Genomic DNA, 20,061 nt, shown 5'->3' with positions numbered 1-20,061 from the left:
GAAGTGTCTTGTCCAAGGACACAACGACCGAGACTGTCGTTGTGTCGACTGTCGGAGCTGGGGCTCGACAACCTTGAAGCAGTCAAACATATTCCTGGATGGAGCAGAGCTTGAATTAGCTCCAGAATTTAAATATCTGAGTGAACCCTCATCTGGGACTCTCCTCAGCTCTTACTGGAACAGTGGCGCGGCTGCCCCTCTGTTGGTCTTCCATGGTCTTTTGTGTTCTGGGGGCCTCTGGATGTCTGGAGTTTTGATCTCCTCCATACCCGCTTCACACCCTGGAGGACGGGGCTGAGGCCCCCCCACACTCCCTAGCAGATCATTACATGGAGAAACCTTTGGAATGCAAGCATGCTGATCCACACAGGTATGCACACATGGGTATTCACAGACGCGGACTAAAGCTTTCTTGGCTGCTGCCTCAAAGCACACTGTGCGCTGTCTATCTTGCGTGCTGCACAATATTGTTTATTACTTAGTAAATACTGATATCTATGACTAGCTAGTTTATTGTGATGGTGCTTTGTTTTCTCTATTATTATGTTGCTCTTTGTTGTTTGCTGTCTCCTCTGTTTGTTTGTTCGTTTGTTTGTTTGTTTTTTCTCCATACAGGTGACCCAGGAGTTTTTTTTTTTTTTGTCTCTCTTCCCCCCCCTTCTCACCGTCTCTTCTCCCCTTTGGTTTTCTTTCTTTCTCTCCCCCTCTCTCTCTCATTCATTCCCCCTGTCCTATTTATTAAAAAAAAAAAAAAAAAATGACAAAGGATGAACTGAAGCTCTGCCATCACGTAATGTCGCATACTGCTGTTTCTGATGTCATTTAGAAAAAAAAAAAAAAAAAAATATATATATATATATCTTGGGGTCATTCTAGACCCAACATTATGATTCAAGAGTCACATAAATAAAGTGTCCCAGGTACTTAAATTTAATAATCGAAATTTTAATCATATACGTAATAATTTAAATATGAATGTTGCAAAAACGTATTTTTACTCAATGATCATCTCTCATATGGACTATTGTTTGACGTCCTGGTCACTTGCTTGTCCAACAACATTTAAAACTATTGAAAACATTTATAAAAGAAGTTTAAAACTACTTGACAAAAAACCGACTTCCCACCACCACTGTCATGTGTTTAAAAAAGCATAAATTACTGAACTTCAATAACTTAGTGAAACTTAAAAGAGTGTGTTTAATATATAAAGTCTTACACTCCCTTGCTCCACCGCCACTAAAACAGTTCATTAGGCATAAAGAAAGCTCAGACAGGACCACTCGAGCTACAATCTGAGGAGACTTGTTTATACCCTACAGACGGACAGCATTTGGGCAGAACGTCCTTTCTGTCCAGGGTGGCCATCTGTGGAACAGTCTTCCTCAACCCATTAGAGAATGCTCGACATTCAATTTGTTTAAGGCAAAGGTTAAAAACTGGTTATGGACAAATCAAGTGTGTGATCATGTATGAGTTGTATAGTTTTAATGTTTTATTTGGGAACAGAATGGTGTGTATGTGTAAGTTTGGTGATGGAGTTTTTATTATGAATGAATGATGAATTTTTATGAATTATTATGTCTATTTTTTATGTTTAAGGACAACAGATGGAAATTAGCCTTTGGCTATAATCTGGCATGTTTACATTCATGTAATTTTTTTTTTACATTTACGTTCATTAACATGCACTGTCCTAAATAAATAAATAAATAAATAAACCTTCCGATTACAAGACGAACGCCCAACTCTTGAGTCACGATCGCCCCAGTCAAGCTGCACACAAGTGTCTCCAGAGTTTACCCCAAAGTAACCCATATCAACTTTATTACATTCTTAAATTGCAATAATATTTTTTTTTCTTATTTATGTCTTCTTGAATTTATTTATTTTTCATACTGAACCGTCTTTTCTCTATTGTCATCCCGCTTTTCTCTGTTGATCCTGCTATGTACAAAAAATGCTCCAGTAGCGCTTTCTAGACGACACTTCTACTTCTTTATCTCCCTTTTCTTTAAAAGGTTAGCTGTCCCCTCAGCCTGTGTTGGCTGGTACACTGCCAGGCCTGTCCAAGTTTATAAAAATGGGGTCAGATGTCCCCCCCAACTCCACAGAAGTTTGTTCAGTTAGTTTCATAAACTGCAAAGTGAGCCAAGACTGTTATCCATCCAACAGCTAGGAACATCAGTTCCTCTCAGCAAAGTCGAGCTCTCACGTTGTCCTAAAGAAAAAAATTAAATTAAATTAAATTAAACCTTCTAGATCCCCGCAGCTTTGACAGAGTACAGCCCACCACTCTCGCTCTCTTACAACCCCTGTTCAATAGAAGCAGCATCCACATGAATTCAGCTGATGAAAACACTGTGCTCCGCTGACAGACATTTCTAATATGGACCCTATCATACTCCCACCAGCAATGACAGTGAGATTTGTGCTCCCACTTCTGGCATCTTCTCCACTCAAACTCACAAGCAAACAGTGACACCTGGTAACAGCTTGACATTAAATTTTCCATAAAGCAGACTGACGAGTGCTGCGGCACAACTGGGATAAAAATCGATCAAACCTAAAGGACATAAAGCATCTGAGATTTCACCGTCCAATTATTAAAACAAGTGATGAAGTAAAAATGCACTGTCGACAGTTTATTCCAGAGAGGCTGAGGTGCTCGCGTGTAATTCAGTAATGGTTTCACTTCATGTCTGCAACTTCATCAAAACACAGAAAAGCCAATGATGATACATGATACACAAATGCACTTTATTTCCTTTAAGCTGACAGGCCGGTGTTATTTGTTTGCCTCCAGGGGTTTCATTTCTTTGCCTGTTAAGCGAGAGCACAAATGAACTACAGTTATGTGTTCTGCCTCTCAGTCGGCCTGTGAATCAAATTTAAGCCTTGTTTTACTCGTGTTAGCTGCCTGGCATCTGCATGTTTATCCGATATCCTCATTTCTTATGAGACGTTTTATATCTGCGGCCAAAACTGTAAGAGAAACATTCAGCCTTTAGGACAGATCTTAGTATACCACTCTTTGTTTCAGTTTTTGACAAAAAAAATAAAAAAATTAGTGTGGCGATACAAGAAAAGAAGGATTGTTTTGAAGGAGGATGTTGACACTTCACACTGAAAACGAGTGATGTGAAAATCACCTGTTTTATGGCCCTTAATTGTCATGCAACAGCAAAGAGCATCAGCATTTACGCTAGCTTCACATAAAGAAAATGCAACAGACTTTATGTTGTAATTAAATTTTATTGTTGTTGTGAGAAACTTAAAGCGGAGACCATAAATCCTCGACATCAGCAAGAACGTGTTCCTCCAGAATCACTAATAATGGCTAACTCTAAAATGTAATCATTTCTATTAAATTTCAAGAAAACTTTGCTGTCACTTTGTATACGCTGCAGGCTTCAGTTTCAACTTTTGAACTTTGCAGAGTAGTTTCATGCCTCTATGAAAAAGAAGAAAATTTAAACATCATCCTGTCACTTTATAGCTAAAGATAAACTCACCTTAACTCTACTCTATCTCAGTTCCATACACAGTTATAAACAAATCTAGAATTCCTAGCACATTTTCCTGGCTTTAAAAATCTGATTCTGTGTAATAACACTGCCCCCAAATTGCTGTTTTACAAGTGTTTACCTCCTTGGTGATGCCCATGTCAATTTCTGTGCTAAATTACAAAAAGTCTGAATATATATTCTTCTTTTTCTTTCACCTGCACTGCTTAGGGGTTCACAAAATGAATCATCTGCTTCCATCTCACCCTGTTCTTAGCATCTTTTCCTCCTACCTGGCAGTTCCATATTCAACATCCTTTGCCCAGTATATCCACTATCCCTCCTCTGCACATGTCCAAACATCTCAGTCTGAGCTCTCCCTTTTATATACTCATTTCTAATGCAGTCCATCTTGGTCAATCCCAATAGAAATCTTCAACTCTGCCACCTCTGGCCCTGTCTCCTGTCTTTTTGTCAGTGTCACCATCTCTAAACCACTCATCATAGCAGGTCTCACTACCATCTTGCAAACCTTCCCTTTCACTTATGCTGCTATCATTCTGTCATATACCAACCCCTGACACTCATCTCCACCCACTTCTTCCTGCCTGCACTCTCTTTTTTGTCTCTTTTGTGTACTTTCCGTTGTTTTGGTGGTTAACCCCAGTTATTTAATCTTATCCACCTTAATTAATGTGTGAAAATATGCAATAGATTATCTATAGATCTCTTCCTGAGCACAGCAGCTCAAGCACTCTCCGTCTCTGAGACTACTTTCAGATACTTGGAAAGCCCACTTAAAAGACTCAAAATGGTTAAGGTTAGGGTTAAGGTTATAGTTATGGTGGTAATAGATGGCTGTAGCCTCTGTTCTAAGCAATAGAACGCGATGGTCGTTCTATTCCCTTGAGAACCCAGAGCGTTTCATAAGGACGCGGAAGGGTACCTTTTGCTTTACTACGAGACGCCGAGGGGTATGACAAATTGGTGGTATGTTACACATTGGGAATGAAAATACTCTGATCCAAAGATGAGTATGGGTTTAAGTTAATCGCTGATTCTAAACTGGCCATAGGTGTCAACACAGCAGTCAATGACTGTTTCTATGTGTTAGCAACAGACTGGCAATCTGTCAAGGTGTACCCTGCCTGTCCTCCTATGGGGGGGATAGGCTCCAATCCTCCAGTTGGATAAGTGGAAGAAAATGTATTGACAGATGGCTATTATGACAACTGCAAAATATCAAGAGACTACAAAGACTGTGGAGAGAAGCTGTTTGATATATGGTTAAAATGGATGAAAGCTGTAGGAACTAATAAGTCAACTGACTCAGTTTTAGCATAAGCTTATACTAATTAATACACAGAGAAAATATAAGTTGCATTGTTGGCAGCTTTCTGCTCATTGATTTGTCTTTACAAAAAAAAAAACTACTGTCGACTAATGCTTCTAGAGAAAGGCTGATTGGCCAAACACTGGTATCAGTTGATATTGGTGTTGTCTGCTGCCAGCAGACTATTGGCAAATAACCTGACATGTACCCATGACATTGGACAACATTTTTATATTGTTTCATTCATTTTGCACTGACTACTAAAGTTGGTGTAATAAAGAGCTGTACATTGGGGCTGCTGTAGCTCAGGAGGTAGAGCAGGTCTAATACTAGTCGGAGGGTTGGTGGTTCGATCTGCTCCAGTCTGCATGCCAAATATCCTTGGACAAGATACTAACCCCAAATTGCTCTCCGACGCATTCATCGGAGTATGAATGCATGTGAACGTTCGATAGAAAGCTCAAAAAGAGCATAGAAAAGAAAGTGCTTGAATGAGTGAATGAGGCAAGTTGTGCTTGCTGAGACAGATCCCAGGTAAACTGAGGCAGTAGGAGCGGGCTCAGGGAGTTTCTTCTTTTGATGTGAGTCTTCAAGGTCCTCTTCCCTGGAGCGAAACAGATTTAGCATATTAACATGAAACAGACATGTCTGGGACCTCTGCTCAGGAGTGTTGATAATGGTGTCAGGTTCATTCACCCAGCTTTTAACTACATATGGGCCTCCAAACTGTGCTGAGTGGGTCGAAACTAATTCCTTGTCATCAGGTTTGAAAAATACCGAACAACTTTTCTATCATATACCTTTTTTTGTGTGCCCCTGGGAAGAGAAATGGGTCTTTTTGGCTAAGCAACAAGCACAGTATAAATGTTCCCAGAACTGTTGAAATCAAAGCTGTTTGTTTGAGGTGGTGAAGTGACCCTCACACACTATGACTAAACACTAGTTTAGCAAACCTAAAGCCAAGAGATTGCTGCTTTGTGTATTTGAACATGATGTCATTCTTTTTTTTAATGCTACCTCTCTAGTGCAACTCGTGACTCTGGTTGTTATGAACTGTGGGAAGGGATGGGCTGGATGAATGGGATCTGATGACCATAATTTGTTTTTAGCAGTGGGCTCACCTAATCAACAATCACATGGTCAAAAGGCCGACTAACTGCGAGGATGGGTTTGACAGGAACGGGTGGTTCCACCTGTTTGTACATAATTTAGCAAAATCTGCTTTTAGACCTGGCAAGAAAAGGTGTTGGAGGATACGGTCATTGGCCAAACATATTCACTCACCCATCCAAATCAATTGTTTCAGGTGTTCATTCACTTCCATGGACACAGGTAAAATCAAGAATGGACTTTCATGGCTCTGCAACTGCATCCAAAGCTTAAAAAGACAGCTGCGCCAAGCATGATGCAAAGCATTGGAAGAAGGAGTGTAAAGCACACCACCACTGTACTGTAGAGCAGTGGAGACAAGTTCTTTGGAGTGACAAATAATACTTCTCCATCTGACAATCGATGATGAACAAGTCTGGGTTTGGTGGTTGCGTTATGCCAAGTGTAAAGTTTGGGAGATTATGGTGGGGGTTGTTTTTCAGCAGCTGGGCTCGGCTCATTAGTTCCTGTGAAAAGAGCTCTCAATGTTTCAGTAAATTAAGATATTTTAGACAATTTCATACTCACAACTTCGTGGAAACAGTTTGGGGATGGCCCCTTTCTGTTCCAACATGATTTTGTACAAAGTAAGGTCTATAAAGACATGGATGAGCAAGGTATGTATGGAAGAACTTGACTGGCCTGCACAGAGTCCTTTCCTCAACCTAACAGATCACCTTTGGGGCCGAGTAAAGCAGAGACTGTTTGACCTTACAAATTTGCTTCTGGAAGAATGGTCAAAAACTTGCATGAACAAACTCCTGAACCTTTTGGAAAGCCTTCCCAGAAGAGTTGAATTTTAGCTGCAAAGCGTGGTCCAACATCATATTAAACCCTATGGATTAAGCATGGGATGCGACTCAAGGTCAAATGCGTGTGAAGGCAGACAAACAAATACTTTTGGCAAGATAGTGTATATAGCTTGACTCCCCTATAGTCAGCCTCAAGTGGCCATTTAAAAAATTGGACCCTCTGATACATCCATAATGGCTAAATTTTTCACTGTTTGGACTCATCTATAAAGTTTGCTGTAGGTAAATTAGCCAATTGTTTTACTGACAAATTAATCCTATGAACTCTAACAGGCTTAAATATTGAAAACACGTTTGTGGTGTTTTATCTTGTTGTGGAGTTTGGCCCCAAAGTGGCCAAAAATTGATTGCTGCAGCTTTAAAGTTCAATTTGGGGTTCAATGCATTATGAACAGACTCAGTGGTGAAATTCTCTGTGTGAAGTGCCGTCTTTTTACGAGGTAAACATTTGATCAGTTCCTCCTCACCGTGAGCCAGACACCACCTCTGCTGTGCCCAGCACATTCCCCTGGTAAACACAATTGTTGTGGGAGAGATGGATGGATGTGATGAGCTCATTTATTATTCAGGCCTCAGTGTGTCTGAAGAGGGACAACAGGACCGCAGTGCAGGGAGAGACAGATAAGGCTGTGGTTACTAATGAGGGTTTATCACAATGATTCAACCTTCCTCATGCATCTTTCATACAAAGGCCTGCAGAAGTACACATCACGAGAGGCTGCGCGATGCATTCATCGATGTCTGTGCATAAATGATGTGTGTCATATCCACAGGAGTGCTAGACTCCACGTTCCTGTTGCTCTCTGTGGTTCCAGGTGTCAGACAGGTTTAAACCAGTGCTGTCTGTATCCACAGCCACATCACTGAAAGTAGTTGCTGTTGCTCACTCTCACTGATCAAAGCGTTGTTGGTCATTTTGAATATAAGTCGTAATTTGGTAGATATTAGGCTTGGAAGAAAAAGAGGTACATTAGCAGGGTGTACCTGCCCGACCTGATTTACATTGCTCAGATGAAGGTCGGGAAGGTCATTCACCAGTAAACACAAGTAGCAGGTACAATTTTCAGTTTACTGTTATTAATTGTACAAACAAAGGAAAGTTGTAATAGCTTTCTTTTAGGGAAGTCAGTGTTCCTTATACATTTCAATTTTAAAAGACTTTGGTTTGGGCTTTTTACCTTTTATTGAAAGGACAGTACAGAGAAGAAAGAGTAGGGAATGAGCATCAGTTAACTCAATTTGGCCAGATTCAAACCCAGGCCTCTGTAATAACCAGGGCTGCACATAAGTGGTTAGCAGGTGCGCTTGCGCTGTCAAAGCAAAAGACACGCACCAGATAAGAAGTTGCAATGCGCGTTTGCGTACATAAGATTTTCTGGAGGAGGACAGACGTTTGTTTAGAACTCTTAAATATGTCGAAGAAGCAAGCTCCTTTAAGCAATTACTTTGGTGCTCCTCCATCTCCAAAGAAATGTCAGAAGGAGTCCGATCCGCAAAAAAAGCGCGTATTCTCGGAAAAGTGGTTGCAAGATGCGAGCTGGCTTCAAACAAATGATGAACGCACAGAGATGTGGTGCAGAATATGCCGCATATTCTGGAGCTTGCTTCTTCGACATCTTTAAGAGTTCTAAACAAACGTCTGTCCTCCTCCAGAAAATCTTATGTACGCAAATGCGCGTTGCAACTTCTTATCTGGTGCGTGTCTTTTTATTTTGACAGCGTAAGCGCACCTGCGGACCACTTGTGTGCAGTCCTGGTAATAACCTTACAGCATAAGGGTCACCTGCTCAACCGAGTGAGCAGGTGGAGGAGTTCCATACGCTTTGATTTAAAATACCTGCTAAACAGAATGTGAATAGAGAGCCTTACCTGATACCCAACATACTAACGCTATGCATGATAGCCATGTGCTCTAGTCAGGTTTCAAGTGTCTCCTTTGGGTTCCAATCCACAGGCTGCTTGGGGGTTTCCTGTGTGGGACTGCATGTTCTCTCCGTGTCTGTGTGGGTTCTCTCTGGGTACTCCAGATTCCTCCCACAGTCTGTGTTAGTATAACTGGTGATTCTAATTTGGCTGCAGATGTCAAACTAAGCATGAATGTGGCTGCGTCTCTCTCTGTTAAGCCTTTGTTATACTCCACCTGTTACTGTACTCTGTTATAGCTGGGATACGCTCAAGCACTGATAAGTGGAAAAGATGATGGACAGATGGACTGTGTATGTTCTTTGTTTAGTGCATATTAAAAGTACATTGTCAGTTTGTCAGAAAGTAACAGTCATGTTGATACCACAACTGCTCAAAAAATTAAGAGAACACTTGATCATCACAGTAAAACATTCAATTAAACTTAAGTGATCTTTCCAGTTAGGAAGGATTATTCAAATCAAGTCAGTTCAGTTCAATTCAGCTTTATTTATGGAGCCCCAAATGACAACAACATTCAAAGTGCTTTATAGCCCCTTTTCCATTAGTACTCAATCGGATAAACTCGACTCGGACTGACTGGTTTTCCATTACAATCAAGTATCACCTAATGTGCATGGTCGTCATAGTAACACGGCCGAGCGTTCTATGACGCAATTAGTATGTGAAATAAACAAAGGTGGACATTGAGACAACGATGTACCTGCTGCTCGTTCTGTGGCTTCTTGTCATACTTGGGGACCACAGTGTTGTTGTTTTTTTAAAAAGCCATTTCACTTATTGCTGGGTTTCAAAAAGCGCAGTTTTGATTTTCATGAATGATAAGCTGGCTCACTGAGTGACTACACTGACCAGCCAATCGGTGGCATGCAGTCTAACAACGTTGCATTTTAATACCTGCTAAGATCGCCTGGAACTCTGGCCAAGCAGGTACTATGATCTAATGGAGAACCTAGAAAACTGTGGCTAGTCGACCCGAGTAGGTACTAATGCAAAAGGGGCTCTATGAGCAAGCGCTTGGTGATAGCGGAAAGGAAAAACTCATTTTAACAGGAAGGAACTTTAGCAGAACAAGGCTTGGGGAGAGGCAGCCATCTGTCATGACTGGTGGATTGTGAGGGGAGGAAGGCAGGGAAAAACCCCAAAACAAAACAAAAAACACAAGCTGTGGACAAGAGCCAAAGATTGATAATACTACTACTAATAATACTAAAACCATTGTAACTCTAAATAAACTGCTTTAGAGCAAATAAAAGTGACAACAGGTGCCCTGGAGGGTCAACAACAAGAGAACCCCCAAAAAGGGAAAGATTTTTACAGCTGGTGGCCACAGACAATTCCTCTTTCCTTATCCCCCAGTTTTTTTTCCCAAGTGTATCTGAGAGAACACAATTTATACTAGACTATATAAATAAAAACAGAAACAAAGCTGCCATTGTGACATGAGATACCTTTAATAACCCAGAAGAAGAGATTCTTGCTGAACAAATACAAACGATCTTAAATACTCAGATATATTTATAGTGTTGGAAAAACAATAAATAACCAAAAAGCATCAAACATTTCCTAAATGCAATTACTGAATCTTCCAACAGCTGTTTACATTATTTACTTCATAAACAAAAATATATTATACAATTGCAACCTGCAGAAAAACCTGTTTTGTTGTGGTTGCTGTAGCTTTCTGTATCAATCAATCAAGCAATCAATCATCTGCTGGACAAAGAAAAATTTAAAATATAATATAGAATTACCAATTATCATTGAAGGTGTACCAATTGATAATGTGAGTGAAAACAAATTTTTGGGAGTCGTAATTGATAACAAAATTTCATGGAAACTCCACGTCAGACACATAAAAACCAAAATTTCCAGAAGCCTCGCAGTTTTGAACAAAGTGAAACCATACCTTGATAAAGATGCACTTCGTACTCTGTACTGTACCCTGGTTCTTCCATATCTTACATATTGTGTGGAAGTGTGGGGAAATACATATAAAAATACAACTAATCCATTAGTCACAGTACAGAAACGAGCACTGCGTATTATTCACAAGGCTGGTTATCTAGATCATACTCACAAATTCTTTCTTCAGGCAAAGTTACTTAAATTCCAGGATCTGGTTAATTACAATAAATCCATAATTTTGTATAACGCTTTTACTAAACTTCTACCGGCAAATTTACAAACTAGATTTGAAATTCGAGAAAAGGTTTATAATGTGAGAGGCTTTGGAGAATTCAAATTACCTTGAACTCGAACAACCCGTAAAGGTTTTTGTGTGTCTGTATGTTGTGTGAAAATCTGGAACAGTCTGAGTTTACAATTGAAACAATGCAAAAATATTCATAGATTTAAATTCCTCTACAAACAGTTGGTCTGGTCACAGTATACTCAATGATGGTTTTTAGTGTGCTCTGTAATGTCTGTTCTCTTACCATTGCTGGTATGGATTCCAAGAGAAAAAAATAAATAAATAAATAAATAAATAAAGAAGAGTGTGCGTATGTATATATATATATACGTGCATGTGTGTGTGTAGATATATATGTATGTATATGTATGTGTGTTTGTTACTTGTAATTATTACTGCCTGTTACCTGTGGTAATGCAATTTATAATTTATATATTCTGTATTCAGTTATGAAGGCTCTAATTGTTGTTTGCGAGCTGCCGTTGAGATGCTCTTATGTGCCCGGGGCTGTTGATGGGTCTGTATGCAATGATGGGCGTAGCTGCGGGAAGTTTATTGTTTTTTGTTGATGAGTGAGTATAGGGGTGGGATTTAATACGTTTTCTTCGTCCCACTCCTTTTTCAGGCAATTTTTGTTTTGTGCATTTTATGTTCAATATAGGTATTGTTGTGCCTGAAAATGAACAAATAAATGAATGAAAATGAAATGAATTTTCAGCAGCAGACTGTCACACATTTGGTGTACTAGTGAATTTCTTTGTTACCAGGATGCCGTAAGTGTCATGGTCCTGGGTCAAGCGACCCAGTGTTTGAGTTTATGTATCTTTTGTATTTATTTTGTGCCTTAGCTTAGTGCACCTAGTTAATTTCTAGATTACTGTGTAGTCCTGTTTCTTAGTTATGTCATCTCCCCTGTATTAAGTTTCCCTGGTTCATGTGTCATGTCTGTGTGGTTATGTTTGGTTCCTTGTCTAGTCTGTCATGCGTGTTAGGCCTGTTAAGTTGTGTTGTCGTGTCTAAGTCTGCATGTTTCCTGTTTTATTTTGAAAAGGGTCTTGTGTTCTGTGTTCATGTGGTTAGTTTTACTCTTGCCTGTGCATCATTATGTTTATCCTAGTCAGCTGTTTCCTCATGTGTCTCCACTTCCCCTAATCACCTCATGTGTGTATTTAAGTCCTCTGTTTTCTGAATGTCATTGTCGGGTCGTCTGTTATCTCCACCATAGTCATTGTCATAGTCATAGAACTTCATACTATTTGTTTCTTAGTGTTTTTTAGTTTGCTTAGGGTTCCTTGTTTAACCCCTGCAATCATCCAAATAAAGGATCGCTTTCTGTTAAACCTGCAACTCCTCGTCCACATCTGCTTTTGGGTCCTGTTTCAAAAAACACACCGGCGCACCCCACCGTGACAGTATGAGGCACTGAGTCAATGTAAATGACACTGTCATGAAACATTTATTGGTGGTTTTTGACTTTCATGAGATTTAGTGACAGTAAGACCTGCCTTATAAACTAATTTTACTGAACACGCCTGACTTTTAGTGGGTTTTTTGTGATGTTTTGACAGTAATATACTTTTAACAGTTGATCTATGCTGGGTTTTGATAGCAATCAAATAATTTTCCCTTGCCTTCAAATTAACTGTCACGATCCTGGATCTTTTGACCCAGCGTTTTGAGTTTTAGTTTATGTTTAAGCCCTTCAGATTTTCTAAGTTCATTTTTTTATCATGCCTAGGTTGTTCTAGTTCTTTGTTATTAGATTCCCCTTATGTCTTCCACCCTTGTCAAGTCTCCCTTCCCCTTCATGTGTTTCATGTCTGTGTCTTACGTTTTCAAGTTCAGGTTGTTATGTCTGCGTCTTATGTTTCCTGTTTTATTTTGAAGAGGTCTGGTGTTCCTGTGTTCATCGTGTTTAGTTTTACTCTTCCACTGTGACATCATTATGTTCATGTGTGTCAGCTGTCCCCCGTGTGTTCCCACTTCTCTCATTAGCCTCCTGTGTGTATTTAGTCTGTGCGTTCTCATTCAGTCTTGGTCGGATCGTCTGTGTTGTTCCCATGCCAAGTCCTGCGTTCAGGTTTTCATATATATATTAGGGGTGCAACGATACTCGTATCGATATTGAACTGTTCGATACAGTGCTTTCGGTTCGGTACGCATATGTATCGAAAAATACAAAATTTTTAATTTATTTTATCAACTTTCCTTCTGACGATGCTGTCTGTGTTGAGCGCTCAGTGGATCTGCGCTCGACAGTGCAGCCTAGGCGGAGTGGTCGAACGCAGATTCACTGAGCGCAGGGCAAGCTAGCGAGACAGAAGTTAAGCTCTCCTTGCAACATGGCAAATTGAACCTCCCCCACCCTCATTCAGATCTGGCGTTTGGAACTATTTTGGTTTTCATGTGACGCATGACCCTGAAGGTAAGCGCGTCATGGACTAAAGTAAAACAGTGTGTTGGATGTGCCACGCAATGCTCAATTACATGGGTGGGAACTAGTGTGTTAGCATAGTTAGCTCGTTAACGTGTTGGCCGTCCAGCCCCACGCACGAAGCGATCCGCAGTAGCTCGTTAACGGAGATTTGCCGTGTTGTGGCATTAACGTCATTTCAGATTAACGCTGACAGCACTAGTGGGAGCACAACGAATATGACTGCACATTTACGCCGACATCATCCTAGTGCAAAGAAAAGTGGAAGAAGACAAAAACAACAAGCATGCATGCTACAAACTTTAGCCGAGTCATTTAGACAGCCGTTAGCACATGATTCTCCTTATGGGGACCTGATATGTTTAATATGCTGCTGAGAATATAGCCCAGAAGAAGCGTATAGTATAGCTTTTATTTTGGAAAGAGCCATTTCTCTGTAATAAACTCTCTTTTCCAAAGATGAGTGATTCCTCAATCAGATATAGTTATTTTTTTATTACTTTTTTGTTTCAGCAACATTAAATTTAAAAACTGTACTTTTGAGTTAAAATATATATTTATAATTTTAATAAATGACAAATTAAAAAGGCATGAACATTTTTTTTGTATTGAAAAAATATCGAACCGTGACACCAAAGTATTGAACCGAACTGTGAATTTTGTGTATCGTTGCACCCCTAATATATATATATATATATATATATATATATATATATATATATATATATATATATATATATATATATATATATATATATATATATACACACATCATCATTGCCATGTTTAGAGTTTTGTTTGTTTTTCTGTTTGCCAGGGTTTTTCATGCTTCCTTTCTAGTTTACCCAGTTTAGGTTATTGCTTAGTTTGCATTGTTTGCTCTTTTATTTTGTACTGTTCTGTCTGCCTTAATAAACAGCTCATCAGTTAAGTTTGAGTTTTACAATGTCTGCACCTGGGTCCACTCTTCACACTCCACGCAGTTTGCCTCGGCAAACTGTGACATTAACTTCAAATCATTTTCATATCAGCCAGAACAATGTCCCTGTATTTGTGCTCCAGGTCACCCATAAACTCCAGGTGGTTGGTAAAACTGAAGCCCTGGATTGGCTCTTCCTGCAGGTAGAAAAGAAGAAATTTAGAGTTAGAGTCAATCTTTGAGCATTTATCCTGGTTGATGGGTCCTCGATCAAGGCATCCAAGTAGTGACCTTAGCACGACCTTAGGAGCAGTATGCGTCACGTGATAATTGTGTGCAAGACCTGTCAGCGGTGTAGAGTTCACACTGAACGCATTTGGAGCCTTGCTACGTGCTGCTAAACCAGGTGTTGTGCCAAGGTAGGCATCTCCGAAAAGTTTGTTCCCCCTGCACCGCGAGCATTTGTTGGGCACAGAGTGCAGATCCAGTTTACTCCGCTTCCATTACAGACAATTAGATGTGGAAGTAGTGATGTTTTAGTTTTGTGAAAAAGGTAAAAATGAGTGTGTTACATTACCATTCAGTTTGAGGGTTACAACAGAATATTATATATTTATTGTTCTCAAGTGGTATCGGACAGGATTATTTGAACAAACAAAGGACACTTTGCCTGATAATTATTTTTATCCTCCTCTAACTTTACTATATAAAGAGCTAAAACCTCCAACGTTTCAGGAGTAGTTAGTCGTTGTAAGAAGTGTTTCTGAACTAAAAATCAAGAATGTGGGATACTGTTTGTCTGTGATTCAGAGAGCCTAGCGTGTACGCAGGGGGGAAGAATTATGTCGGGGATACCGATAATCTAAACAGTTTCGTGGTTCGAAGAAAAAAAAAAACTATGAAAAACACTTTTTTTCATACTTGTGTTAAGTCTTGTATAGAAATGACACAAAATTCAGTCTCAGGTTAAATGTGATAGAAACAGCTTACACTGACATCCATCTTTATAAAAGTGTTGTGAAACCATGTTTGCATTTATTTACACTGCTTTCCACTCTGGATGTCTATTTATGTTAAGCTTTAAGTATAAAAGGGTCCATTCTACAACCTGTTTTTTTTTTTTAGTTTTGTGCTGATATTGCCCTTCTTTTTTCAGAACCAAAGACTTTTTGAAATCTTCATAAAATTGCATTTTAAACTACTTTTGGAATATTACTTTAAATATTTAAACTTTTAGCAGAACTTTAAATCTAAATAAAAAGAGCAGTATTGCTGAACTGCAAAATATTTTGGGTGCAGTGTAAAGTGTAATAGGATGGCTTTAGTGTTTTGTTTTTTTTAAATTGTAGTATGAACTTTTCAAAATGCAGCAAGATATTTAAAAAAAAAAAACAGGTTTTTTTTTATTATAAAAATAGACTATATCGGATTCATATCAGTATCTGCAGATATACAAATTTATGATATCGGTATTGGTATCGGACATAAAAAAGTGGTATCGTGCCATCTCTAGTTATTACACACATGTGTGGGCATAACTACTTGATGACCTGAGGGGTCGTCTTAGGTTAAAGATACCAAACAGGTCAGAGATGTACTGTGAGGGAGCAAACCACTGAGATCTTTATAAACTAATTCTATATATAAACCTGAAAGCTAACAAAGTGACTTTTATACTGGGTTAAAGTAGTGTCACTGTCCAAGAATGTTGACGAGGTTTCTGACTTGGCATTGACAGTGACCCTGGGGGATTCATGGGTGGTGAGTGCTCACAGCAATGAACGATGGAGGGATGGACCAGCATGCAGCAGGTCAGGTCACATTCCTGACCTGTTACGGCTTCTTATAGCTTGGAAACTGCAGAATCTTCCTCTGATAAAATGTTTTTTTGATCAATCTGACATAAGGTTTTATGCTCGTGCTTGCAAATGTATACAAGCGAGTGGTCAGACAGTGATCCCAATGAAGGAGGAATCTGAGAAGAACAAGGACAAGACCTTGGGAGGGACAGCAGGACAATTAATTTAAGATGTACTTTTATGAGTGGAATGGTTGATCTTTTTGACTGCTCATTGTACTGTACATTTACTGTGTGTCGTCTGACACCCTCAACATGAAATGTGCGCTCTATTGCAGGTTATGGACAGATTTAAAAGTGTCCAAAAATCACACTTAATTGCTCATTAGAGTTAACTGACTGTTATATAGGCAGTAGTTAACGAACGAATGAGAAAGCAATCTTCAGACGGCCTTTGTCTCTTGCTAGTGGAATATATCGCCAGAGTACCACTTTAAAGTACAAACGAGGCAATCAAAAGTTTTAAAGTACTTTCTAAAGAGCAGACTGTTGTCTTATAATTGCCATCAGTTGACTTGTTTAAAAAAAAAACTGCAGTTAATATTGTTTTAAAGACACAAAAGTCTGTGTCCTAAGAGGTGCAGTTAGACAGTGTTTTGGAGGCAGAAGGTTGTTTGCTTTATCGTCATTCACTTTGTCAGGACATGAGGTGTGGATAATTTGATATAACCTTTTCATTAAAATGTTTTACATTCAATCTGTTTCAAAGTCAGCGGAAATCAAATCTCTGGCAATCGAATGCTGCACCGCGCCAGTAAACAACATGCTTGCTCGGTGTTCAGGTAATGAGGTTTTACGTGTTGGAAAAGCGAAACAAACAGGGTTGCATAGATATCTTAATAACTACGACCATCCCCACCACCCCCCCACCCACACACACACACACACACACAACAGAATGTAAATTAACAAGCTGCAATATCTTAACTAGAGAGACGTGTATTAGACCAGACAACAGAACATTTATTTGGCTCATTTGTTCAGTCAGGATTTTAATTTCAGCTGCTATAATTGCTGCCTGAGCTTAAGTATGCATCTGTGATGGCAACACCCGACCCCATGGGCAATGCAAACACTGCAACTGTGGCTGTGAGTGGCATCATCAATTAGCAGCCTGAGGAAACCTGCACCCAGAAGACAATCTGCATTCAGAATAACACACACAAAGAGCAAAAGTCTAAGTTCCCAACCTTTCAGTATCCAGGCTGGGAACTTAAAAAGAAAAAAAGCACTTTTAAATGACTTCTGGAACTGCTCAGCACTCTCTTAATTCTCTCTTATTTTTGTAGGTAAAAACACATTCAGTGACTGCAAACATGGGTTAAGACTGCACACTAATTCTCAATCATTTATTTATCATACTGATGAGGATGTAAACAAACTTTCTCCAATCTTCTCTGTGTTTACAGAGAACTGTAAATACTCACCACTGTCTCTATAGTGAGCTAAGTAGTACTGCAATTTAAGAGAGTAAATTTAATAATGTTATAATGTGCCATTGCTTGAGATGTTCCAATACAAATTTTTGGCCAAGAGCTGGATGTGGCATTCAAAGTTCATTTAGATAATACTTTAGAATAAGTGTGCTAATAAGTGCTTATATGCAATTTAAGATGATGACTTTAAAGACTTGCTTCTAAAAGGACCCTGGTTTGACTGTCACCCTCTGTAAGGTGTTTGTGTTTATTGCTTTATTGTGTAGCGGTTAACAATAGGAGGAAAAGAGCAGCATAATTTTTACGTAACCAAAGTTCTTTTCTTTTGTATCCATCATCTACTACTCTGCAAATCACCTTGGGCTCACCTCAGGCTTCTTCAGAGTCATTTTGTGACCCTTAATAACCATCTACTAAAACAGTCTGTATAACATTTAGGCTCCGATGTCTTTTATGAAGTAATATTATTGTGATTGTAGAAATGCCACCGAGTACTGAAGTGCAAAGAAGAGAAAGAGATTAAGAACAAATGGAGCAATACATTTCTATAATTTAAAAGGAGAAAATAAAGTGACTTCAGAGGAGTGACTGTTCAGAGGGGAGTAAGTACCGCCAGGAAGAAATGAGTTTTCAGTCTGATGAAGGACCCTGCTTCTGTGATTATTCCAGGAAGCATTGCATTTCTGTCTGAGAAAGCTTTAAAAGAACAATAAAGGCTTGCTGTGATTACATCTTCTTTAGATTTACAGGTCACAAAACAAGACATAAATGATAAGTCTGCAGTACCAGCTATATTATTTTAAATCTATTATATCCATGTTTTGTTACTGTGGATGCACACAGACAGGAGGTATATGGTTTTGAACAGTGAACAGTGAAATGAGTCCTAAAGAATCATCTAAACTGAAGCTATTTGGCTTGTTCATTTATTGTAATGACAAACAACCACTGACACAGCAGTATTTGTGTTTTGATATTTTAAGAACAGTGAATAATGAACAAGAAAGGTAAATACTTTATTGATGCTCACTTTCTATTTTGACTAAAAAGGGTTGCACAGAATATAGTTGCTATGCCAGTGTTCAGAGCTGTTAAGTGGATACTTTCATGATTAACAGGCAATATGAGCTGCTTAATGTTCCACATAATCTTAATGGTTTATTAACCGTTTGCACTTATGAGATCATTAGGTAGGATAATTAATGTAATAATTACCAAAGATTTCTATATTTTCTTAATCTTGCACTGATGTGATGAATTGATGTTAATATTCAATGTGAGTTTGGATATGCACAGAAGGTGAAATTAACAGGAATGCATTGCAGTGCACACACAGTTTTATTACTTAGTTTAAAAAATAGAAGCATTTCAGCTGGTTGCTCTCAAAGTAAGGCTGATGTAGTTTTGATTGGAGGGCGGTATCAAATGACGTTTACTCTTTAAAGGTCTTTTATTCTGTGACACAGTCACATCTCTGTGAGATTCTTTGTAGCTCATTTTATTTCTGATTGGCCATCGCAAATAGATGCTTTTGACGAGTTCTTCTGGGTGTTTTCTCTGGATTTTAGTGTTGCTTTTACCCCCAAACTTTAATATAAAATACCCGACTAAGTGATTGGATTTCATAAGGAATTGTGAGAACTGAAAGAAAAATAGTCCAGCTGAGAAAAAAAATCATTTTTAAAAAGAAATGGATCCAAGCAACATCAAACACCTGCTGGCTGAAGAAGCTACATACTGCTACTTAATTTAGCAGGCTGCTACCTACTTGTTTAACAACAACCCATATGGAAAAGATATATATAAATCTTATAAAGTTTGTATCTGTCTTGTGTGAAACTTGTATGAAAAGCATATAAGAGTGAAAACAGATGTAAGATCCCTTGAAAAATTATATAATGAAACTTAATGAAACATAAAAGACCTTTAAAGAGTAAACGTCATTTGATACCGCCCATCCATGGGATGTGATTACTCATGAAAGTGGCCACTTTCATGAGTAATCACATATAAGTTTTTACTATTTCTTTTCCATATGGGAAGACTAGCTGACACGAGCCAGAATAATCCTGATCAGGAAGGATCCCCACAAGACAAACTGAAGTGCTTGGAAATATATGAAGTGGCCCAATAACTTTTTTCAGGAAGAGGACTGAATATTTGTGGTTGAATGGTAGTAAAGCTATCAAGCTGATCAAGACTAAATAGGTGGAGTTATCGAAAATACAAAACAACTACAAGTGTCTAAGTGTCCCACAGTCCAAAGGGAATCATGGTGAAGATGCAAGAAGGTCCCCTAATAGCCAAACATATTCAGTAGGTAAGACGGGTGCTGAGAATCCAGTTAGTTCGTCTCCTCCTGAAGGCCCGCAACACTGCCTTTAGGTCAGGAGATGCACACGCCTACAGTACAGCCAGGGCTAATCTAAAGAAGGGCATCAAAAAAGCCAAACACCATTACAAAAAGAAGGTAGAAGAACACTTCTCCAACTCCAAC

General features: G+C 39.0%; 1 protein-coding gene across 1 annotated transcript in view; it reads right to left on the bottom strand.

Moving 5' to 3' along the window:
* Nucleotides 1–14,362: 14,362 nt before the first annotated feature.
* The window catches only part of tbc1d32 (TBC1 domain family, member 32), a 96,924-nt gene continuing 91,225 nt past the window's right edge, over nt 14,363–20,061 (bottom strand). The window contains exon 33 of the mRNA XM_085372728.1: nt 14,363–14,467. Within this exon, the coding sequence (XP_085228854.1) occupies nt 14,363–14,467 (105 nt within the window). The remainder of the gene's footprint in view (nt 14,468–20,061) is intronic.

This window comes from Diplotaxodon limnothrissa, linkage group LG15, assembly GCF_057381915.1.
Source record: "Diplotaxodon limnothrissa isolate DT_005_m linkage group LG15, D_limnothrissa_male_GT1.1, whole genome shotgun sequence".
Taxonomy (NCBI): domain Eukaryota; kingdom Metazoa; phylum Chordata; class Actinopteri; order Cichliformes; family Cichlidae; genus Diplotaxodon; species Diplotaxodon limnothrissa.
Note: the sequence above shows the minus strand (reverse complement) of the source record. Positions and strands in the feature narration are given on the sequence as shown.